The 26082-nt window shown below is 38.2% G+C and overlaps 1 protein-coding gene across 2 annotated transcripts in view; it reads right to left on the bottom strand.

Annotated features, from left to right (window-relative positions):
* Positions 1–1739: 1739 nt before the first annotated feature.
* The window catches only part of Nipbl (NIPBL cohesin loading factor), a 168825-nt gene continuing 144482 nt past the window's right edge, over positions 1740–26082 (bottom strand). The window contains exons 35-47 of one of the 2 annotated variants that reach the window (XM_052743159.1): positions 23200–23340; positions 22905–22998; positions 22362–22516; positions 21186–21276; positions 17678–17851; positions 17108–17298; positions 15615–15722; positions 14992–15192; positions 10184–10330; positions 8264–8538; positions 5694–5868; positions 3575–3766; positions 1740–3027 (exon numbers count right to left, since the gene is read on the bottom strand). In XM_052743159.1, coding sequence (XP_052599119.1) covers positions 2662–3027; positions 3575–3766; positions 5694–5868; positions 8264–8538; positions 10184–10330; positions 14992–15192; positions 15615–15722; positions 17108–17298; positions 17678–17851; positions 21186–21276; positions 22362–22516; positions 22905–22998; positions 23200–23340 — 2310 coding nt within the window. In that variant the 3' untranslated portion in view covers positions 1740–2661. Of the gene's footprint in view, positions 3028–3533; positions 3767–5693; positions 5869–8263; positions 8539–10183; positions 10331–14991; positions 15193–15614; positions 15723–17107; positions 17299–17677; positions 17852–21185; positions 21277–22361; positions 22517–22904; positions 22999–23199; positions 23341–26082 lie in introns of both variants that reach the window. The other variant, XM_052743160.1, reaches the window with a different exon arrangement.

Here is a 26082-nt window from a genome sequence, read left to right as displayed (position 1 = left end):
CATATTTGAAGGTTTTTTTTCCCCCCTTTCTTTTTCTTTCAACAGGGTAGCCCTGGCTGGCCTGGAACTCACTATCTAGACCAGGCTGGCCTTGAACTCAGGAATCTGCCTGCTTTTGCATCCCAAATGCTGAGATGAAAGGCGTTCAACCACCATTCCTGGCTGCAAAATTCCTTTTGGAGGGGTGCTGCACACAACACAGGGCCTCACATATTCCAAGAACACCGTCTGTTACATCCTTAGCCCTGAGCATTTCTATACTAAATGTAACTCCAATACAGTTGTAGGATTTACAACTCTGTAGTAATCAACAAAGCACATTAAGCCTGAGCTTTTTAAATTCCCATATGCTTGACTACCAAGGCCTTAACTTCAGTGCCAACATTTAAAAACAAAGATCATCTTTGAGATACCTTCAACTTTTCAAAGCTTTGGTTACATATTTAAGAGTCAAACTCGCATCATTTTGTCAACATTCTACTCACACTACTGACAGCTTAGAAGTTATGGAAAATCCCCGAACTTCTGATTCCAAAAATTCCAATAAATGGCAAACAGTAACCCACCCCTGACCAAGGACACAGGCTGACTTTAAACTGCATTCGCCAGCCAGGTATGTGGTGCATGTCTACAGCTGTAGCACGTGGGAGGATGAGAAGGGGAACTGTGAACCTGAGGTCAGCCTGGGCTGTAGAGTTAGTTCCATGCCAGCACAGGCTACATAAAGATACGATGTCTCAAAAAACAAAATGAAAATTCTTGTATTCCTAGGTAGACAAGATACCTTTGGGAAAGGGTTTCTTTTCAGGAGGATCTCAGCTTAATGCTTGGCACCCATGTAGAGTAGTGCAGCACAGGTGTGCCAATTCCAGATTTCAATACTGTTGAGACTGAATGCTCTGTACCTACCATCCTCATCTTCAAAGTGGGAACAAACTACTGTAGCATTTTGTGAGAAGTGAGAGACAGCAACAAGCATCGCCAGACACGAAGCACTTAAGAGTTGGCTTTTAAACTCAGTTTATTTAGTATTCTCTAGGCGGGACTTCTATATTTTCTCTAGATGGTATTTTACCCTTACTGATGGACTGCTGTGTTTAATAAGCTACCTCAAGTCTACATTTGACGTAAACACTCCAGGGAAAACCCATTCTAGTTTTCTCAGAAAGAATGCACAGTAAAAGGGAAGGACCATGCAGTTAGGGAAGAAAACAAACACAGCCTTCAGGAAGGCGTTCTGAAAGATCCCACATAGGAAGTAGAGTTTGGAGGTATTTTCATAGTGTTTAATAGGTGTTCACAAAGAGGAATTTTGTGGCAGTCACTCTTCCTCACAAACTGAAGACGTTCATTTACTTGCTGGTTTCATAAAATTTAACATTTTAGAGGTCATTAAAAATCAGTACATATAATATCCTTCTCCCAATTTAGTTGAGGTATTTGTAGTAACTAATCTCTATGACAATTGTTCTGAAAACATGTATAAAACTCTTAGGCTACAAAATGAATATCCCAACTAGTAAAATTACTCTCAGCATTAAAAAAGAGCGTGTCAAAATGTGGTGCGTTTAACTAGGAAGTGTTATACTTATTTCAACTCTATTTCTAAAATAACATGGCGTCACTTTAAGAGAAACGCTGTTTTTCCAAAATAGCAGAATTGTTATCTTTCCCCATGGTTTAAAAAATAAGTATTACCATCATGACATCACTAGAAAGAAATGGAAGCATACAAGGAATAAACTATAGTTTCTTTTTATATCAAAATGTACTCTTGAAAATGTGTTTGGCACAGTGCTAAATCATATATAGTTAATACTAAATATTGCAGGATACAATAAACCCTGGAGCTGTTTACACCCTCTTATGGGAATGAAAATAATAGATAGCAATTATCAGAAGTCAGCCTGTACAAACTGTATAAACAACTTTATGTTCTGCTTTGAAAACCAATGATATCATAAATTTTACATAAAAGACTGCAAAATAATATAAATGGATTTAAACAGATCTTTACAATAAGAAATTCAAATGGAAACAGACAAGTAACAAAGAGAAGTAAAAAAATTTATTGCAGTATTCGCTCCACCAGATTGCCTGGGGATCCCTTTTCTTGTATTGTTTTCAGGGTGACCTAATACAACAAAATCTACATTTACAAAAACTCCTTCTGCAGATAGGTCATAGATACTGCATGCTTTTTTTCTCAACAGAATAAATTATATATCCAGGAGATTCTGCCATTTTACAGCCTGGAGAGACATTGCTTCCCTGGAAACTGGGCTAAGCTAAAGAAAGCCATCCGCTTAGGTTCAACTCCAAGAACACTTTATTAAGAACATTAACAGACTAATTTCCAACATTCACTTGTTTATTTTTTAAACAGAAAGTTTTTTCCAAGATATAAACAATTTTGTTAAACTATAATACAGTGGGAGTAAAAACGAACCGAGAGACGTGTCTGCTGCACAACAGCGAAGGGAGCTCCCACAAAAATGTCTGCCCAACATTCCTTCCTTTGTTCCTGCATCCCAGGTTCCACTCTTCAAAAAACTCTTTTTTTTTTTTTTTTTTTTTTTTTTTTTTGCCAGAATGTTGATATTTCAAGTTTTTTTGCCTTTTAAAAAAATTCCTGTAAATTTGGCTGCATGTACAAATTCATTAGCTGGAAGTCCCGTCCTTGGCGGCATACAGGGATCGTAAAGTCTGAACAACTTTATTAGTCAGCTTATTAGCACTCGTTAGAGCAATTTTTTTGTAAATAATGTCTGACTCTTTAATAGTGTCTACCCAAGGCACCAGTTTGCGGCCATCGCGGCGCTTAGCCTCCGTCCAGGAGCCACTGTAGGAGCCTGCCATCCACTGAACACTGAAGCCACTGCTGGTTTTCTGTACTACTCTTGCAATTTGTGGTCGGTCTTTGTACTTTGGACAGCAAATAGCGATGACATCCATGACGTCAACACTTTCATTCATCTGTGCTGCCAACTCCGTAGAGTCTGAATTTCGTTTTGACCTTCTCAATGACTAAAACATTGGGAGGGGAAAAAAGACCAAGTGTTACACAAAAGAATTTTAGTGAAATTATTGTTTTTATTGCTTTTAATCCCTTGACGCCGGGAGTTGGGATTTCCCGGCACATTTCCATTGCCGGCAATGAGACGCACCGTGACCGCCAGCGCCAAGGGGTTAACATATACTTGTAAAACCATATAACTTTTAATTTGTACCCGTGTCTTTACTCTTGATATATAAAATTATATGTACATATAAACCATAAAGCTACATAAAACTTAGCAACAATAAAAAGGATAGCACACATTAATACAATCCAAAAAAATTATTAACCCTTTATGCTGGATAAATCTCATTTCTGTTTTTTTATTATCTTTTATGTTAAACTTTCTACAAAAGGATGTATAAATGGTTAAGTAGAGAATCTCTATCTACAAAATGTTTTGTTTTATAAGTATTACATTACTTGGTGTACATTTAATAGACTGACATATATAAGCACATAAAAATCATTTTACGTAATACGCTGGGAAATACGTTGACTCCTCCTCCGCCTCACCCCTGAAGTGCCTCCTCCTCCTCTATCCTCCCCATCACTTTCATCATCCTCTGTCTCTGCCGCTGTGTTATTTTTAGGGCTGCCTCCTCCAAGCAGCGAGGTAATTGCTTTGTTCCGAGCATTCGTGCTGGCCGACACCTCGCCCTCCTCCTCTTCTTCATCAGGGTCCAGATGTTCCATGAGAAGTTTAAACTGAAAAAGGATTGAGAGTTTTAAGTAAACAGTTTAAACGCCACCATGGAATTCTTAGGTGTTTTCTATGGTAGTAGTTCAGAGTGGGGAAAAGACCCAGTCTAGACCGCCATGGCTACTGTGCAAATGAGGGACTGACAAGTTATTTTCTGTAAAAAGGCAGAGAGAAAGGCAATGTGTTTGGATTGGTGGCCATATGGTCCTTCTCATAGTTACCACTCTCCCACTGCTGTAGGAAAGCATACAGACTGAACATGGCTGTTTCATTAACATTTTAGGCAATGGGCTTTCTGGCTCAAGACTCATAGTTTGTTGGAGGTGGGTCCAAGGCATCAAGCAATTAGGTAAGTAATGACAGACTGTCTTTCAGTTTTCTGCTTGCCTTATTCGATGTCAAGCAAATAATTGACACTGAATAATTTAAAAAAATAATTAAAAAAATTTAAATTCAAAAAATTAAAGTTTGAAAAAGTAATAGTGTAAAAATCATGGTGTACATTTGTATTTGGTTAAAAAAACAACTACTGTAATACTCATGTTACTTATTCTAAGAAAAGTATAATGCAAAAAAAATGTTAGGACAGCGTTCTTTTTTTTTTAAAGATGTATTTATTTATGTATTTGAGTGCTCTGTCTGCATGTACATCTGCATGCCAGAAGAGGGCAACGGATCCCATTATAGATGGTTGTGAGATGCCACGTGGGACCTGAACCCAGGTCCTCTGGAAGAGCAGCTAGTGCTCTTAACCTGCGAGCCATCTCTCCAGCCCCTTAGGACAGTTTTCTAAACATATTCCCCAAATAATATTTTTAGAGTTCCATCATGGTAAAATGTACATATAATTTAGTATTTTAATTATATATCTCGAGACATTAAGTACCTTCACTGCTTGTACAGCCATCATCATTTTCACAAGCTTTCATCATTTAAATAGAAGCCCTAGTCCCTAAACCTGCCAATCTTGATTTTTATTGTCTGTCTCTAGAAATGTGCTGTTATTTTGGGTGTGGTCTTCTGTGCACAGCTGTTTTCAAGCTACCTATGTAGCCAAGGCTGGCCTTGGACTCAGTGCTGGAATGAAAGGTATGTGCTGCCACACTCAGGGTTTTGTTTATTTTACAACACCTGTTTTTTTTTTTTTTTTGGGGGGGGGAGAGGGGGATGGTTGAGATAGGGCCCCAAAGCTTGCCTGGAACTTGCAATATAGCCCAGGTTGTTTTTGAATTTACAATCCTCCCATCTCAGGCTCCCATATGTTGGTATTATAAGGAATCTGCTAGCAAGCTTGGATCTTTAAACATTTTAAAAAAGTACACTTATATATTTGTTACACACACATACACACATGAAGCATCTAAGCATATGTATACTTGGATTACTCAAGTAAAAATGCAAGAAAAGCTGGGCGTAGTGGTGCACACCTTTAATCTGAGCAGCTTACATGCAGAGGTGGGTGGATCTCTGTGAGTTCAAGGCCAGCCCAGTCTACGTATCAAGTTCCAGGACAGCCAGAACTAACACAGAGAGATTGTGTGTGTGTGTGTGTGTGTGTGTGTGTGTGTGTGTGTGTGTGTGTGTGTGTGTATATATATATATATATATATAAAATATATGAGAGACACAGAGAGACAGAGACAGAGAGACAGAGAGAGAGCGAGAGAGAGAGGTAGATAGAAAGAATACAAGAAAAAGTAGTTTTGAGAAAGGAGAGGAACAAAATGGCCAAAGGCGGCAGAAGGCTGACTAATCATGGTTTAACTTTTAAGAATGTAAGCAATGCAATCTGCTGAGGAATAGTTTACAGTTTGCTATAGGAATTCATAGACTGTCGATTACAAAGATCCTGTAACTGTGCTGCAGGGGTGCGATGGGAAAGCCGGCCCTGACAATCTGTGGGGCTGGCTTAGCGTTCCCTTTGGTACTCACGTCTAGGTACTGCCTTACTATGCTCCTCTTCACATCCTCCGTTAGTTTGGAATTAGCCATGTCACTTCGCAGGAAGTCCAGTGTTTGTTTGGGGTGAAAATGAACCCCTGTTTTTCGGTTAATGGCTTTATCATATACTTTTGCAGATTCAGATGGAGAATATTTCTGAATTTTACTGTTTTGGAAATACAAAACCAGAGTTTTTAAAAAGTTCAGGCACATACTTAAACTGATTCTAGCTCTTCCTTACTTAGTAATAACTAAATTTTAAATCATACATATTTCAACTAATGAAAAGAGAAAAGAAAAAGCAAGTATTAACAATGTTCTTTTGTTTTCATCAATCTCTATATTGACAGGGATGGAAAAGAGATACCTGGCTCAGGAAGCAACAGACCTGGAGGAACCCAATTACAAGTAGAAGACACCATTTTAATGAAATTAGTTTCTTGTGTCTAACTTATGGACTGTGACTATGGTAATAGGGCGGCAGCTTTCTTACAATCGATCCTCTCTACCTGCTTTGCCAGCTAACTCTTAGTTCTTTTCTGTGAAAAGACATTAAGATTATTTGTGTGAGCTTGTGGTACGTGTGTTCACCTCAGCACACGTGGGTCAGAGGACAGTTCCCAGCTGTCGGTTCTCTCCTTTCAAAGTGTGCACAGCTCCTGGGGACTGGGCGTGGCTTGCCAGGCTTGGCTGCAAACACCTTTATGCATTGAGTCATCTCAGTGGTCTTCTGTTTTACATTTATTTATTTGTTATTATCTTGTGGATGTGTGTGCACACGTTTGCCACAGTGCACACGTGGATGTCAGAGGGAATCTCGTAGGAGTCAGTTCTTCCTTTCCATCACTGGTTCTGGGGATGATCTCACATTGTCAGGCTCAGAGGCAAGTACCTCCTCATCTACTGAGCTATCTCAGCAGCCCCTGATTTGGACTTTTTGTTTATTCACTGTCCAAAAGGTAGCCAGAAACACTGCTTATAACACTAGTTTCAGATGATTAGTAACTGTTTGAAACTCTTTCCAAGTCCATATCAAGACTTTACGTTATTTTAAATTATTCTAAATTCGTTACCGACATCTCACATAGTATTTCCTTAACAATCTAAACTTCTAGGGCTGGCAGCAGAGCTTGGGGACACGGTGCACGCATAGCAAACACAAGGCTCTGGCTTCATCTCCAATACTAGATCACGCAGTGGCTGGATCTGTAGCACCCCCTGAAAACAGTGGAAGCTCTGGCTACACTGTGCAACCTCTCCTGTGGCAACAGCTGACAAATGAGAGATCTCTCTTTGTCCCTTCCTGGAGTTAGGGTCAGAACCCAGGGCTTTACACATGCTAACCACATGCTTCACCACGGAGCTATGGCCACCAGTTACAGAAATGTTCATTTAGCACTAAATGCCCCTCTACATAAAGTACACTGTGCTGGGGGGTTTGGTGTCAACTTGCCCTAAGCTAGAGTCACTGGAGAGAAGGAGAGACTCTCAACTGAGAAAATGCCTCTACAATATCTGGCCGAAGACAAGCCTGTTAGGCGTTTTCTTAATTAGTGATCAGTCGGGGAGGGCCTAGCCCATAGTAGGTGGTACCATCCCTGGGATGATGGTTCTGGGTTAAGAAAACAGGCTGAGAAAGCCATGAGGAGCAAGTACTCCTCCATAGCCTCTGCATCAGCTCCTCCAGGTTCCTGACCTCTAGCAATGAACAGTGGTGTGGAAGTGTAAGCCAAACAAACCCTGTCCTCTCCAAGTTGCTTTTGGTCATGGTGTTTCATCACAGCAAGAGTAACCTTGACAAGGCATATGTTCTTTCCACTTGACTACTAACATTAATATTTGACTTGGTGATCTAAAAAAGATTTTTAAAATTTACGTGTGTGTGTGTGTGTGTGTGTGTGTGTGTGTGTGTGTGTGTGTGTGTGTGTGTGTGTGTGTGTGTGTGTAGTGTCTGCTGAGACTAGAAAGAGCTGCCAGATCTCCAGGGGCTGGAGATACTTGTGGGTGCTGGGAACTGAAGCTGAGCCTTCTGTAAGAGGAGTAAGTGTCTTAACCCCTGGCCCATCTTTCCAGCCCCCACTTGGGGCTTTTTTTTTTTTTTTTTTTTAAATCCAAGGTGAAAATTAGATTTAAAAAAAAAATGCTGAAAATTCCACCAATGGTTTCAGAAAGTACTTCATCCTTACTTTAGAAAGTCTATTTGGGGTCTTAATAAGAGTTCTGTGTAGTTAGTCTATATTTACTCTTATTATATAGCATTTTACAGCCCTAAATTTGTGATATATTTTAAAACTAGACTGAGTATCTAAGAAGGCATTTTTATAGAAATCAATGAAGAACATCCTTTAAGTCTGGAATCTACTGAGTGAAGAAGTAGGTTTTCCCTTCTCTCAGTATTGTAAAAAACCCCCAAATAATGGTTGACAACAGAGGAATAATATACAGCAATAAAATAAACCAAATCTGAACCCTGTCCCCAACCTGTGGATTTTTAAATGGAGCACGTCTCAATGAACTCTGAACAAAGTATGTTTGTTTTCTTACTGCTTAAATAAACTCACCTATCAGAAAATCCACAGAGATTCTTCAAATGTTGTTTTAACATAAGAAGTAATAAAATACCCTGGGAAACATTTGCGAATTCAATTAAAGGGGCTGAATTTTCCGGCAAACATTTCATCACTGAGTTTACATCATCTTCAGAGTCGGAGTCTGAATCCGAATCTACCCGCTTCCGAGATTTCCGAGGCCTGGAAACTTCCTCTTCACTCTCACTGGACTCATTCTCCTTAGTAGGGGATGCTTTTCTTTCTTTCCTTTTGTCCTTTACCATAGACTGAAAGAAAGAAGAAATTGTTCTGTTTGAAAACCAATAAAAACAAAATGCCATTAACAAATTTAAGTATCCTCCATCCAACAGCTGTAAAAAGCTTCCTTCAATAAATAGTTGATATGCCCATTGACTTTCTATTAGCAACTAAGTCTTTTAAGAGAAGTTAGTCCCAAGACTAAATTATATACAACACCCACGCTATCTCCCCGATCCAAACAGCCCCTCTACAAATACTTGAAGAGAAATGCCATTCTCATAAGAACAGCACAAGGTGGCTTAATTATAAAAACACTAATCTGGCACATATGCAAGGGGATGCAGAATAAGAGCAACACTGGTAATTTAAGTAAGACTAGGTGGGCTTAAACACCCCAAGATTCCATCTAACTACCCGCTTTCAGGAGTTTTAGCAGGATACTGCGCAACTTTTCTTATACTAGTAAACCCTGCTTCTTTCTACTTTCTGAAAAACTTCTTTGAAAGAGGTAATTTATGGGTCACTCTGAGAGAACCAAATTACAAAAGCAATTATTCAAAATTTATTTGTTGAGAAATAACAGGGGACACATTTCTAAGTATATCCTTAAAAGTAAATTAAAATTAACAGAGTACGATAGCTGAAATTGTTTAGAAAAGTACTAATTCCTCCAACTTTATTGTGCACACTCACACCCTAGAAGTCACTTTAAAAATTGGTGCAGGGTGAGGCTTCAGATTCTGTAGCTGTAGTAAGCTCAGGTGAACCAGTGCTGCTGCTCTGTGGTCCACAAGAGACCAGGTACTCCTGTAACCTTAGGTTCCTAAGATTGTTTCTCTGAGTTACCAGTTTCATTAGGCTGACTTTTGAGTACTACAATTATGCAAAATGAGATCTAATTGGATTAGCAAGCATACGAAAATATTTCATTCAAGTTTTAAAGAATGTATCCTGCCTAGTGCTACATCAGGTACTTTCAGAATTTTATATGTCTACTTATGAGTTGTGACAGAAAAGACAAACTTAGTGCATGCCAACTCCATTAAGATGCTTCAGTGGAGAGATAAGGACGTCAGTGTGTAAGCTCCACACCAGACACATATCCAACCATATCCATGTATACTCACACCAGTATTAGGACCTAGCACAGCACCACAATATTAGCAGAATAGCCGTGGCCTCTAATGAGGCTCAAGTGGATACAAGAATAAAAGAAAACATTTTGTCAGTCCTTAAAGTGGGAGGGAAAAAGTGGGGTGACCTATTAATGGAAGAGTCCACATGTGTGAAAGATACATAAACTATCTGTAAATGGATGATTTTAGATCTGAGTAGAAATGAATAGCAACCTGCCTTTCCAAGTTAAAGTACTGACCAGATTTCAGTAAGTTCATTTAGAAAGGTTTTATATGCCTGTAGAAAGAATAATGAGAAACAAAATAATGAAAATAGTACGTTTGCACTTGGGCAGATGCATTTAAAAATAGCAATATGCTATATTTTGGCGCATGCCTTTATTCCCAGCACTGGTAGACACGGGCAGGTGGATCTCTGAGTTCAAGGCCAGACTAGTCTACAGAGCGAGTTCCAGGACAGTCAGGGCTACACAGAGAAACCCTGTCTCGAAAAACCAGGAGCCAAGCAAAAAGAACAGCAATACGTGTAACTTACCTCCTTGAATGACTGCAATAGGTTACTACCGGAAACTGAGAGCGTAATGTCTATGTGATGCATTATAAACAATGGCTCTTCCTGAGTCTGGTATGGAAAACAGGCTAGATTGTCTGCTATGTACAAGAGCATAGTCACTTCTGTTTTCTGCAAATTTTAAAAGAAGGTACACATGTTTAGTGGTAAGCCAGAAACCCACCCAAACAGCTTTTAGAAAATCATCACCAGGCACTTTCACCTCAGTTAGTACTGGAGAGAGTTAAAGACAAAGGAGAGAGTGGGAAAAAAAATAAGCAAAGAGACAGAAAGTAGATGAAATATAAGGGTGAGACTAGCAGAAACAGAATTTATAAAAGTGATCTTACAGCCACTTTAGGAGATTTTATAATGACGTATATCATGCTACCTCAGGAAGGAAGAGGTGAAGTTTCTAGTCAGGTAAGTAAAAGTCCTTTTCCTTTAGAGATTATGTGAGATCTTTATGACAGACCAACACTGTATCAGAAAGCATACATATGAAAACATAGTAATTAGTCACGTCTTCTCAAAGTTTAACATGTATGGAGAACAGTTACACACAGTTACTATTCAGCGTCCAAAAAAGTATATGTAATACACTACTAACATCTGGATTTACCCACCCCTGATCACACACTAATTAAAACACTTTTCAGGGCCAGGCCTGGTGGCAAACATCTTGAATCCCAGCACTGCGAGGCAGAGGCAGGAGGATCTCTGTGCCTTTGAAGCCAGCCTGGTCTACATAGTGAATTCCAGGCCAGCCAGAACTATTAGTGAGACCCTGTCTCAAAAAAACAAAAACAAACAAACCCAAAATACTATAAAATACACAAAATGCAAGAGAAATTATGGCTGATAGTGGTTGTTGGCTTTAAAAAGAAGAACCTTACACAGAAACACAGGCTGGGAAACATTAGAAGGGGACTGCAATCCTAGCACTAGGGAGGCTGAGGCAGGGGGATCACTTGAGTTAAGGGGTTTAAGACCAGCCTAGGCAACACAGCGAGACGCCATGCCCTAAATAAATAAACAGGAAGACACATTCATATTTACACTTATTTTTGAGAATTTACAGACAAACTACCATAAAACTAGAAACCAAGGCAATTATTTATAGATCTTCACTAGGTTCGCCCCCGTTCTGAATTTTAGCACAGAAAGCATTAACTTTCTTTCTCGTCTAAAAATCACCATTTTTTTAGAAGTGTGAGGGAACATGTGGAGACTAGGTAACCACCGTGTGACACTGGTTCTCTCTTTCCGCCTGCTGAGCCACCTGGCAGCTTGTCCCTTTTGCTCTTTTCTTTTTTAGATTGATTTTAGGTGAATAGGTATTTTACCTGCATGAATGTATGTGTATATTGTGTGTGCCTGGCTCATTGGATCCCCTGGAATTGGACTTAAGGATGACTGTGAACACCATATGGGTGCTGGGAACTGAGTCTGGGTCCTGGGCAAGAAGCACAAGGGCTCTTAACCACTGAGACATCTCTCCAGTCCCCTTTCCTCTTTTCTTTTGGATACTGGCCAAAAACTTAAGCAAGCTTGTCCAGATTCTCTGGGCTAGCCAGATGTGGTAGCACACATCTTTATTCCCAGAACTCCAAGAGGCAGAAGAAAAGTTCATAGTGGGTTCCAGGACAGTCAGGGTTACATGGTGAGACCCTGTCTCAAAACACCAAAAGATTCTTGCAGCTTCCATCTGCCCGTTACAGCTGCAAAGCGGCTTGTAGACCCCACTGCTGAGCCTCCCTGCTGTCTTGACCTAACTCGAAGGCTCTCTCTGCTCTTCCCCATCCACTTCTTTCCAGCAGCTGCCAAGACAGACAGCTTACATGCCTGGTTATTTTCTTCTCAAATCTGAATGAAGTGGTTACTGAATTTAAAAAACCAAACTAAAACTAATAATCAAAAGTATGTTATTTCCTCCTATCTACTTTCTCTGCATCCAAATAACAAAATATATACTAGCAGAAGTAATAAAAAGCTCATAAGGCAGATGTAATAAACTTACTATTAACATTTATAAGACAATCTATTTTTTAAAAGTGAATTGTTTCATTTTTACTTTGTTTCTCTTTTAAAAGATTTATTTTTATGTATGAGACTGTTTTGCCTGCTTGTATGTATGTTCCTTATGTGTATGCCCAGTACTCAGAAAGCAGAAGAGGGTGTCAAATTCCCTGGAATTGGAGTTATGGGTGGTTGTGAGCAGCCACATGGGTGCCGGGCACTGAACCCAGGTCCTCTGTGACAGTATCAAGTGATTCTAACCTGAGCCATCTTTCCAGATCTTTAATCTAGTCTTTAAAGTTGTATACCACTATCTAAATGTTACAGTGAGGAAACGCAGAACATAGAACTCTACTCCACCTATCAATATTCATCTTCTCTCTCTTCTCTGACCTCTCCCCTCTTTGATTGGCCTAAAACAGCTGTGGACCAGGCTAGCCTTGAACTTATGGTGAAGTCCCTGACCCTGCCTCTGAAGGCTGGGATTACAGGCATGAGCTACTACACCTGGCTTACCTATCAGTTTTAACATCAGAATTCATGATATATATATATATATATATATATATATATATATATATATATATACATACATACATATATACATATACATACATACATATATATATAAAATTTTTTTCCCCCTTTTTGCTAGAAGTGAAAATGTTCAGAACTGGGAAATCAAAGTCCTAATTGTTCCCTCTTCTAAAAATCAAACTCCTTAAAATCAACCTAGATTCTTCTTTCTTTGTCTGCCTTTAGCAACAATCACATTATTTTCTCAGGTCCTCAGGACAAAAATATTCTAGTTATTCACTATCTCTCCACACACACTCTCAATTTATTCCTTTCTTACAATGTTTCTTCTTTGTTTTCCTGCTACCAATTCTTTCATTCTCCACTGTGGCCACAACAGATCACTTCCTTATGACCTGTATTGTGAACCCAACAGTGAAGAATCTGTGTTCCTAAAATGCTTTCCACACTTGTTGGCCATCATTTTGTTTAAACTCTTCTACAGTCCTCCAGTGCTTATGGCTCTGCTATGGTCTATGTACTGTGCTTAGGAAACCTTTGCTTCAGACAGACGGCAATCCACCCACTCTCTCTAATCCTCTTCTGCTGTATAGTACATCTAATGCATCTACTCTTTAGGCCTTTAAGTGACTTGCTCCTTTTCTGACATCCTGTGTTGGAGGCAGTCAAGAGTAAAGGTTTAAAGTCCTATTATCACAATAATAGAACATCTGGTCAATTAACAGAGTATGTATTGACATCACACAGGAATGAACCCCAACAGAGATAAAGAATGAAGAAGTATCAACAGAAACCACATTCAGTATATGCTAACCACAACCACTATTTATTTCCTGTATTTGTATTTAGCCTCTTAATGGAAATAAACCCTTCGAGTGTCATACCACTAGGGCATACCATTCTCAGTCTTAGCAGTATCCAACACCATAAAAGCTGAAAACTAATGACGATATAATGGTGAGGATGGGCGGGACAATGTCATGCATTCTGAAACACAGACTCGGGACATGTATTTGCTGTGTCATATATAAAAAATTTTCATGTAGTATTTTAAAAAGAACAGGTCTAGTAAGGTATATATGCTCTGGTAAGTGTAATTCTGATTTACTACAAAAACTCTATGCCAAGTGATTAAAATAAGAAAAATGTTTATATTGCTCATTTACCAGCTGCCCTACAGATAGGCTGGTCTACGTGCTCTATGTGGGCAAGCAGGTATTACAGCTGTCCTTACTATTCTGCCTGGTAATTTCTTATACAATGGTGGGAACCATAATAAGTACTAAAGAAGTATTTGTAAAATGAATGAATAAATTAAAAAAGATAAACCTAAAGAACAAGGTTTTCTGTATTCTTGGCTAGTGGTCCTGGGCAATGTGTGTCAACTGGCAATTACATAAAAGTGTAATTTGAAGAAAATCAACATGAAAAACTCAGCACTAAAAATCTGTGTTATTATTAAGCCAGGTGATGATGGCACACGCCTTTAACCCCAGCACTTGGGACACAGAAGCAGGCAGATCTCTGGGTTCGAGGCCAGCCTAGTCTACAGAGCAAGTTCCAGGATGGTCAGGATTACACAGAGAAACCCTGTCTGGAAAAATAAAAAACAAAAACAAACACACAAATAGAAAAAAAAAAAACCCTGTATCATTTCCCAACAATATTTGAGTCCTACAGAATGACAGAAATAATCTTATATATGTAGGTATGCATGCATGTATTCATGGAATCTGTCCCCACAGTGACAGTTTAAATGATGCAGCTGACTTTATTATAAAGACTGTTACTCGCTGGTGAGTCCGCTTGAGGGAGAGGGAAGCTGGTCACCTAGCCTGATGACTTGAGTGCAGTTCCTCGGATGCCCAGGGTGGAAGGAGGGAAGTGACTCTCACTACCTGGCCTCTGTTCTCCACACTCACACTGTGGCAACCCCTCCCCCCACACCCAAATATAAAATAATGAAATGGAAAAAATTAAGGAAAAAACCCTGATAAAATTTCCAAGATATTCAATATAGAGACACAATCATATTTTATTCCTCAATACAGTTTTTCTCATGTAAAATGCCTCTTTTCATTGTGACCATGAACTTTGTAAGTAACTAAGTAAAAGTTAAGGAAACACAACATAGTCAACGACATTTACCAAAATGGTAATATTGAAAAGTCATGCCTCTTTTAGGCACACAGTCTCTAGAACATTTGTTTTTTGACAATAAGAAAGTTTATGCTTACTGCTGTGTCATCAAAGAGGTTGAGTAAGGAAATAAGAAAGGCGCGTCTGTGCTGGCGGTTTCCACGGATCATGGAGTAGAGGTGTGAACATAAAGCACTCGAGGACTCATCTTGTCTGAAACCCCTGACAGGATCTTTTAGGCACGTGTTGATCGCCTGTTGTACCTGGTAAGACATCTTCATACCAGCCACTGCTTTCATCTGAAATGAATAAAGACCTCATTTGCACTAGGGATATTAAGACTCAGATCAAGTATACCCTGAACACTACATTCAAGGCTAACTTCATTATTTGGTTTCCTTACTCAAAATAATAAAAATCACAGAATGAGGTACTGGAATTGTAGAGATAATCTATTGTAACCCCATCATTTCAGACATACAAAAACCCAAGGTCTAGAAGTTATTGCTAGCCAAGGTTAAAGCAGGGTCTACAGTTCATGCCTCCTGACTTTTTTTTGAATAGTCACCCTGGTCCAGTCTCAATTAGTTGTAAGCTAGAACAAACACCCTGAGAAACAAACTTGGTTGAAGTTAAGAAAAATATTAAGTGAATCATACTAAAATAATGATTTGGAAGCAGTGGTTTACTAGAGCAATACTAATTTACTGAAAACACTTACATGAATGAATCCAGCATATTTTTTGTCTATTTCCACAAGCTGCTGATCAGCCTTGTTCCTCATAGCAGGTTCTGGATCTGTGCCCATGGCAATTAAATATGGAACACACTGGGAGAAAAAAAGTCTTTATAAGACATCACAGCAGTAAAAATTCTGTATGCATCTCAACAAATGTCAAGCTTATACATCAGATATAAAAATGTATCAGTACAGGCCTTCTTAATTGCTATCTTGGTGTCCTTTGAAAAGTGATAATCTTTCTTTGATTTAACTTAAAGCAAGGACTCTCTCTCTCTCTCTCTCTCTCTCTCTCTCTCTCTCTCTCACACACACACACACACACACACACACACACACACACACACCCTCTTCTTTTATGCACTGAATTTTCTTGTGGGCCCTATCTCTGTGTATTTAAAAAAGGTAAAAGTTTCAATATACTATTGCATGTTGAAAAGTGATTTTAACAGCTCTGAATGATGAAAAACTGACTAAATATCTGTCAATGTGCTGTTTCATGACACCCATTTCATTATGTTTACATTAGAAAGCATATATTTAGTTATGTTTTAGAAAATATCAGAAAAATTCATTTTCCAATATATCAGTGTACATTAGAATAAACTCTATGGAGGAGAAGAAGACAATATTCATAGTCTCTGGAAGTTTTATAGCTTATGACCCTCCCCAGACCATTTGATAGTAGTTAGTACATCAGCAGAGGATGCAAGTCTTCAGGGATACTAAAAATTTCATGACCTTGTTTCTTTTTCCTTTCTCTCTTTTTCTTTTTGTGATGCTGGGGACAAATCCATGACTTGAATATCCGAATATCTTAGGCAGGTATTCTACCACTGAGTTACAAATCTGGCCTTTTAGGCTATCATCCCAACCACACTGCAAAGTTTTAACATGCTATACAGCTGATGTTACCTCCAATTTAAAGAGAAAAATGGAATTCAGATGATGGGATTTACTATTTTGTGGCAGAACAAAACTTTATCCTATTTAGCTTATTATTCCCTTTAATATTAAAGAAATATTAAATAACCTATTTAATTTCATTGATTACGCATTGTTGGTTCTTAGGGATCTGAGTAAAATAATTTTATCAAAGCTAGTGAGAGAAAAGGATATTTTTTAGCAGTAGAGAGTGGAAGTTTAACATAAATATATAGGTATTTTGTGGCAGTGGCAACATAAGAGATTATTCAGAGTTTAGATTCTTAAGAGTTGAAGACAACCTAGGAAGCTGAGGCAGAAGGACACTTAAGTCCATGAGTTGAGGACAGACAGCCCAAGTAATATTGTAAGACTAACTCTTAACAAAAGAAAGAAGAAGAAGAAAGGAGGGGGATAAGAATAGTTGTCGCCGTTGTTTAGGACATAGATTTTATTGAGCAGAAATAAAGAATTAATGATGTTCCCATCATGGCGTCATCACACAGTTCATTTGGCTGTCAGTGAGTGCTTTTATCATAAATCTTGCTTACCTGAACTGGATGAATAAGACCTTGGTTTAGAGTCAATGCGATCACATTCAGAGCAAAGTGGCGTACACTTGACTGGGTGTGAAAGAAGGCCTCAAGCACCTGTTTGAGGTAAAGCTGCATGATGGAGCTACTCATCCCCGAGGAAACATCTCCCATCTCTTTTAAGTCTTCCTGCTTTGCAACTTTCTTCCCTACAGAGAGGGAAAAGGAAAGACACATCAAGGTTAATTAACTCTGCTTACTACTCCTGACCGAGTCTACAACTCAAACCCACAAAGTGGTACAGATCATGTGCAAGTTCCAGTGGTTCCCAATCCTCTGTCCTCAACCGTGTCAGAGGCTCCTTGAGAACGGTAAGAACTGTAATCCCTTCTCCTCCTGGCAAGTGTTAATGCTTGTAGACACCTACATTTTGTAACTGTTCTCGAGAGTTTAAGAACACTGTTGGCCCTATGAACTTCAGCTTACTAAGTCTCCCTTCCCCGAGTTCCGACGTCGTCCTCTGTGAGGCGGGGTTTCAATGTGCTAACTACAGCTGCACTGTCCATCACCAAGCACGTTCTCACTTACAGTCTCGGTCTGCTTGCTGCATCCGCGTGTCCTCTTCTTGGAGGTAAGTCTGGAGGTTCTTTAACACTTGTATTTTTAAATTCACTGAGGAGTTCTTATCAGATAAAATAGTATTATACAGATTCTTCACTTCTTGCTCAAACATTAGACTTGGATGCTGTATAAAGGCAAAGCCTAAGAAAAATGGAAAAATGTCTTTATATATTCCTACTAAAGATAAATAGAACACAATGAAAATGTCAAATTATACAAAGAGCTCCTTATTTCAAAAATTTAAACTTAAAATGACTGGAAGAATATGCTGGTGGCCTTACCTAGAGAAGCATTAGAGCAGGTACTTCTTTCCCCATGAATTAAAAACAAGAAATTGCATTTCAAAGGAGAATTTCACACAAGAGGAAACCTTGAGGAGGGAGCAGGGCCTAGTGGCTAGGGGAGTGGATTAGGAGTCAGGAGTCTTGGGTTCTATTCCTGGCTCCACCACTGACTTGTAGTGTGACCTTGGGTGAGTCACACAATCTCTCTTTGCCTCAATTCTCCATCTGTAAAATGGGGACAATAATATTTACCACCCGCCTACCTCAGAGGGATGTTGTCAGGATTTAAGATGTAATGTCTGCAAACATTTTTTTCAGACCCCTAATAGAAGGTACTACAGTGACAATCTAAAAAAATATTGAAATATATTCACCGATGAAACAGAATTTAAAAACAGAACTAAAATTATCTTCCTAATTCTCTTTCAAATGGCCCTAAGTTGAAGCCACAATGCTAACTATAACCACTAATAACTAGCAAAATAAATTATCAACGCATATATAGATAAATGTTTAATAAGAGAAAACTGACTCGATGCCAGCAAGCATTAGTAATACCAAAACCAAACCACCAGACTTGAACCAGTGATTAGACAACTAGTTCAAGTTCACACAGGATAAGCATGGCCCATGTAACTTTTTTGACTGTTCTACAGTGCTGCTTCCTTAAATTAAAACTTCATTTATTTGTTCTCTGAATTATCATAATATAATTGGCTTTGTCATTCTATAAAATTTATTATCTACAGTTAATACGTAGGGATATACACAGGTATGTAGGTAATAACACATCTCCTAACTAATAAATGATGCTTACATTTTTACTACATTTCCTACTATAAGCACTGTTTACTGTATCTCCTCCTGTAAGCACTGTTTACTGTATCTCCTCCTGTAAGCACTGTTTACTGTATCTCCTCCTGTAAGCACTGTTTACTGTATCTCCTCCTGTAAGTACTGTTTACTGTATCTCCTCCTGTAAGCACTGTTTACTGTATCTCCTCCTGTAAGTACTGTTTACTGTATCTCCTCCTGTAAGCACTGTTTACTGTATCTCCTCCTGTAAGTACTGTTTACTGTATCTCCTCCTGTAAGCACTGTTTTACTGTATCTCCTCCTGTAAGCACTGTTTACTGTATCTCCTCCTGTAAGCACTGTTTACTGTATCTCCTCCTGTAAGTACTGTTTACTGTATCTCCTCCTGTAAGCACTGTTTACTGTATCTCCTCCTGTAAGTACTGTTTACTGTATCTCCTCCTGTAAGCACTGTTTACTGTATCTCCTCCTGTAAGTACTGTTTACTGTATCTCCTCCTGTAAGCACTGTTTACTGTATCTCCTCCTGTAAGTACTGTTTACTGTATCTCCTCCTGTAAGTACTGTTTACTGTATCTCCTCCTGTAAGCACTGTTTACTGTATCTCCTCCTGTAAGCACTGTTTACTGTATCTCCTCCTGTAAGTACTGTTTACTGTATCTCCTCCTGTAAGCACTGTTTACTGTATCTCCTCCTGTAAGCACTGTTTACTGTATCTCCTCCTGTAAGCACTGTTTACTGTATCTCCTCCTGTAAGCACTGTTTACTGTATCTCCTCCTGTAAGCACTGTTTACTGTATCTCCTCCTGTAAGCACTGTTTACTGTATCTCCTCCTGTAAGCACTGTTTACTGTATCTCCTCCTGTAAGTACTGTTTTACTGTATCTCCTCCTGTAAGAACTGTTTTACTGTATCTCCTCCTGTAAGTACTGTTTACTGTATCTCCTCCTGTAAGCACTGTTTACTGTATCTCCTCCTGTAAGCACTGTTTACTGTATCTTCTACTGTAAGCACTGTTTACTGTATCTCCTCCTGTAAGTACTGTTTTACTGTATCTTCTACTGTAAGAACTGTTTTACTGTATCTCCTCCTGTAAGTACTGTTTACTGTATCTCCTCCTGTAAGCACTGTTTACTGTATCTCCTCCTGTAAGTACTGTTTACTGTATCTCCTCCTCTAAGTACTGTTTTACTGTATCTTCTACTGTAAGAACTGTTTTACTGTATCTCCTCCTGTAAGTACTGTTGAGAGAGGACTTCACTATGCAATCTTAACTGACTTGGAACTCCCTATGTAGACCAAGTTGGGGTCTACTTGGAGAAACTTAGAGATTTGCCTGCTTCTGCCCGCCGAGTGCTAGGATTAAAAGCATCTACAATCACATCTGGCTTTTAAGTAATTTATGAAAGAAATGAGGAGGAATAAGGCAATTATATTTAAATATTTATAAAATTATCAACATGATTTAATAGGGTTTAGGTAACTCAGAATCTTTTCTCTCATTTTTTTTTCAACTCACTTTTTTCACTTTTGCACTCACTTTTTTCAAGAGAAACATCATTGATTACTCATGAATATTAATTAAATTATTAACATTGACAATGCTATCAAAATATTTCCAACAATTAAGTTACTGAATATTTTTATATGTATTTGCACAAAACACATAATAACAATAAAAACCCAAGTATAGGACATACTTTTTTCTTTGTCTTTTATAAATAAAAAATTTTATTACAGGTCCTTGGCCTGAGAGTTTTAGATTTCTTTCCTTTTTAAAAAAGAGTATTTAATTTAGGCAATTAAACACTTTCCTGTTTCTAATTCTCTATACTCTAATTCTTTTCCAGGTAAGCTGTACAGAGTTGCTTGCAAAACTGTTTTGATCACACTAGTGCTTCTGGAAAAGGAACATGGACCAGGGATGCATCCCAACTGTTCCTATAATTAAGTCTACACAGACTGTCAATTAACAAGTGGCAGATACATGTAACAACATTATTTGCATGAAAGAACCATTTTAAGAAATGCAAAATGCACAAAACTTTCACTATGTCCTTAGGACTACAGTGCCCCAGTCAGTGTTCTTAAGCTAGCTCTAGGAAGGAGGGGTGGGACACAGTACTGTTATCTCCACTTTACTGACCAAGAAACTGACCAAGGGACAAGTGGCCTGATCAGAGTTACCCAGAAAGGCCACAGGCTGAAACATGGACAGAATTCAGGTTTCTTAAACCCTAGTTCTTCATTCTCCACATCAGATCACACAGCCAATAGAAATATGTCTAAATAAACCAACAACTTAGACTCACAATAGTCAAAAAGCTTACTCCACCCCCTCAAAGAGCTAAAAACTACTAAAAAATTTAGACTTACCTAGACCAATGATGGCTTTTGTTTGTACTTCTTCATCTGAGTGTTTCGTAAAATACATCAACAGCTCAAGTACTTTATCCTTTATGTTAACCTAAGGGGGGGGTGCATATTAAAGGTATTCAAGAAGAATACTCAATGTCAGAGTAAGTTCTCAAGTATGTGTAAGAAAGAGGAAGCGGGGGGAGGGAGAAAGGAAGAGAAAGAGAAAAAGGGAGGGAGGGACAGAAATAGAGAGGGATGGAGGAGGAAGGCAGAGAGAGAGAGAGAGAGGCAGGGAGGGAGGGAGGGAGGGAGGGAGGGAGGGAGGGAGAGGAGAGAGAGAGATTGAGAATGTGCAGGCCCCATAGTGCCTGTGTGGAGGTGTGGTGTGGAAGCCAGAAAAATTAATTCTAAGGACTTGGTTCTTTCCTGTCACCCTGTAGGATCTAGGGATGGACCTCAGGTAATCAGTCTATGTGCAAGTTCCTTTACCTGCTAAGCCATCTTACCGGCCCTCAATTCCCAGCTATAAGGGGGGGGGGGGGGGGGGAGATGCCTAAAAGCAACAAGGAGAATTTTCATGTGAACTTTACAGTGGATGTTGGTCATATGCAGAGCACTGGCCTGGCAAATGCAAGGCGCTAGGTTTGATTCACAACACTGGGAGGAAAAAAAAAATCAATTCCATAGGTGTTCAGTCTGCACGTATGACTGTGCATCATGTGTGTGCCTGGTGCCTGCAGAGGCCATAGTGGGTGTCAGATCCCCAGGAACTAGAGTTCCATAAGGTTGTGAGCTGCCATGTGGGTGCTGGGAACCAAACTCAGGTCCTCTGGAAGAACAGACAGTGCTTTTAGCTGCTGAGCCACCTTTCCAGTCTCTCCATTTACTTTAGAATAGTGGCATTTGATGTGATAGTCTGTGACAAGTATGTGCCACAACTTGCTGTTCTAAAGTGTGCTTATGCTAACGAACTGATACAATTGGTCATGGAAACTTCCAATCTGTCACAGACCAGTAAGAAACTGCTCACAGATCAGCAGGAAGTCTAGAGATCATGCTTGGACCAGCTCTTTCCAAAAGTCTCAGTAAATTTCTCTAGTGTTGCCTTCTTCCTTCCAAGTTATTATACTGATTCTTAGCTCAGGGTCACAGGACTGTGTTTCACAACATACTAAGTAACACTGGGATCTTTACCTTACTGTTGCCTTTAAAATCTTCCAGATCAAAATCAAAATGCCGACAGAGTGCTCCAACAGTGAAGAGGGACCTAAGAAGTGCTGGTTTATTTGTTAAAAGTGAAGTGTTATTTGGGTCTTCTTGATGCTGACTTTTTAATTTCGAAATGGCACCTAGTAAAGATAAATAGCAGTTATTTACAGTAATCTCTTTATCTTTGAATTATGTTTAAACAATTACTAATAAAATATAATTAACTTTCACTAAAGGTTTTAAGTATTAAATACATTTATAATATGTGTGGATCCTTTAGAGCTAAAACAATGTAAGAAAAAAAATATTAAAATTATACTTAATATAGCAGCCAGAAAACTTATCATTTTAAAGGGAGAAACTTTTGAACTAATGAGAATACCAAAGATCATAGAGAACTTCTTAAGTGTGGACGCTGGAGAACACACTTATTTCCTCACTGCTCTCCTTTATCAGATATGTTAATGATGCAGACACACTTGCAGAACTTAGCAGCAAATAATTAGAAAGCCCAGGCACTGAACTTACCGTAGTATCTATTGAAACAGGCCCACACAAATTTAAAATTCTGCGTCACTTTATTTACAACAGCCCCAAGACAGCTCACACAATGCTGTACTACCTAAAAGAGAGAGAGAATGTTACTCTTTAAGTAAAAACTAAAACACAGTTGAAATATACGATCATTTTTTCTTTCTTATATACTTGTCTTAAAATGTAATAAAAGATCTTGGGACTTAACTCTGATATATTATATAGCAATATGCTACAAGCCTTCATCTGTGTCTTACACACTACAGTACAGAGATGGTAAACCACTCACAGTCATGCCGTATTTAATGATCAGCTTCATCAGATCTTCTTCAATAGTGGCAAGGAAAGTTTCACTTGGGTGTTCCATCAGTGGTACAACTAACTCAAGGATTTTTGCAACATTGCAGATAACCATGAAATCATTTTGCGTCTGAGAAGAAAATTAATACCTTATGAATATCTAAAACTTAAGAAGCCATATACAGCTTTATGTCTGGAGTATAAGAGCATTATATATGTAAAGTTACAGTTGAAATGTTAAATAGTACTAGAAAGGAACTCTCCACCCAAGTATGAAAGCAGCAACAGCTGAGAGATTATCACCAGTCTGCACTCTAGCTCTAACAATAACTTACCATGTGACCTCGGGGCACTTAATAATGTTAAAGCTGTCACACTTAAAACAATGTTGGGATTTCCTTTATTTTTATCTTATGAGTATGATTGTTTGCCTGGATGTATGTATGTGTGTGTACCATGTTGCTTGTAGCTGGTACTCTTAATTGCTGAACTATCTCTTCAGCTCCACATTTCCCCCTCAAAACAAAATATAAGTCAATTTTAAACAAAATATTTAAATAGTATGGGAATATGTTATAGAGACTGGCACCTTTTAAGTTTTAACCTTCATCAAGAAGGTTAAAACTTAATAGTTCTCAACTGTGGGTGACTGTGTTCTCCATTCTCTACCTACAAGTATTCTGCAATGCTAGGATCATTTCCAGTTGTCACTGTGGGAGGTGGAACTTATTGGACAGAGATCAAAAGATGCTGTTGAACATTCCACAAGACAACAAGAGAGAGCTCTTACCAACAGTGAACTATCCAGCTCTGTCAGTGCTGGAGTTGAGAAATGCTGTGTTAAATATATTTAATAAACATATTTATTATCCCAGAACTAGCTAGAAGTATTTTTAATTTTATACTTACAGATTTTTTGATTAAAAAATAAGCATATGAAAAAATTTTGATTGTATTTATTTTATGTGTATCAGAATTTTGCCTATACGTTTGTATGTACCATGTGTATGATTAGTGCCCATGGAGGTCATAAGAGGGCACTGGATACCCTGGAACTGGAGTCACAGATATTTGTGAGCCACCATATGGGTGCTGGGAACTGAACCTGGGTCTTCTGGAACATCAGCAAATGCTCTTAACCACAGAGCATCTCTGCAGCTCTAACACAAACTTTTTCCCACTTGTCCTCTAATCAGCTAATTCTCTCTTTAAAAGAAACATTACTAGCTTTGGGGGACAGGTTGTAAATGGAAAGAAGGTTTTGTACATATGCCTTTAATCTAGCCAAGCAAAAGATAACTGGTATTTGTTTTGGATAAATTACTTTACTGGCCAAAAACTTTCTTAATATTTTTTTTTTTTGTTGAGACAAAGCCTCTCCATAGAGCCCTAGGTATCCTGAAACTTTCTATGTAGAGCAGGCTGGTCTTGAATTCAAACATCTGCCTGCCTCTGCCTCCAGATTGCTGGGACTAAAGGCGTGCACTACTATGCGTGGTAAATATCTAAAATGTTTAAATTACTTAAAGAATTTTCAAACTTTGAAAGAAGGCACACAATTCAAAGAAAATAGGATAACTATATGAGTAGTCAACTTAAAGAAAAAGAAGGCCAACTAGTCAATATGAAAAATGCTTAACTTTTTTAGAAGTGGAGCAACAAAGAATTATTCCTTTACCCCTGTTAGATTAGCAAAGGGCACAAAAATGATCCCAATATTTATGCACTGCCTTTCAAAACAGCTAAAGATCATATCTAATGATCTCTCAAATATCAAGTAAAAAATAAAACAAAGCCCATGAGGAAGCAAACCCAAAAACCCAAAAATTTTCCAATGTCCTAGTGAACCTATTCCTGAGAAGTTTCTCAATAAAATGAATGCAACAATGTTTCAAAGTGTATGTCAGAATCTGCTTAATAAAATGAATGCAGCAATGTTTCAAAGTGTATATCAGGAGAATCTGCTCAATAAATGAATGCAACAATGTTTCAAAGTGTGTGTCAGGAGAATCTGCTCAATAAAATGATGCAACAATGTTTCAAAATGTGTCAGAGTATGTTTATATTATCCAGATTCTAGAGGGAGAGTATGGCACTAAATTATACTGATGGCACTGAGGAGCTATGTGACAAGAAGTAAGCTATTTATATTTTCTATGCTTTAGTTTCCTTTCTTTAGGATTAAGGATTTTAGTGTTTGACAAAGTAAATGAGACAATGCATATAAACTTCTCCAAAGTATCTGATCACAGAGTTAAGCAGACATGAGCTAACTATTAGCTACAGATTATATATGAACCTACGTTATTTCTGGATCTACTATAGGCTCCTAGATGGAATTAGTGTCTTGGGAAATAGTATATACATATATAATAGTAGTATATATATTATATATAATTTATATAATACATAATTTCTTATTCTCTATTACTTTTCTTGATCCTTAAAACTTCTCAGGCAGCCCCGAGGTTCTCATGGAACTTAACAAATTAAGAGAAAATTGCTTAACACCTGATAACAGAAGAAAAACAAATCTAGTAGAGGAAACTATTAAAGTTAGATCTTTAGAACACAGTATACAAGAAAAGTAAGAGTTCTAAGTTTCTAGAACATTTAAAATTTAGCATATGTAAGAAATCACAATTTACTATGCTGTTATACATTCCATTTAAAAAATCTCATTTGATTTACACTATTATTTTTATTTAAGAAATATTTTGTGAATTTCATTATTTTAGGAGAACATAGCATGTTAATACATCAATTTCTCTAATATACTAGATGTTCCATATTCAACATATTGCTTTATAATAAAAGTAATAAAATATATTATGAGAGACAAATGAGTTACAAATTAAGAATCCAAAAATCT

This window comes from Peromyscus californicus, unplaced genomic scaffold (genome assembly GCF_007827085.1).
Source record: "Peromyscus californicus insignis strain IS unplaced genomic scaffold, ASM782708v3 Scaffold_18__1_contigs__length_77618521, whole genome shotgun sequence".
In the NCBI taxonomy this organism is placed as follows: domain Eukaryota; kingdom Metazoa; phylum Chordata; class Mammalia; order Rodentia; family Cricetidae; genus Peromyscus; species Peromyscus californicus.
Note: the sequence above shows the minus strand (reverse complement) of the source record. Positions and strands in the feature narration are given on the sequence as shown.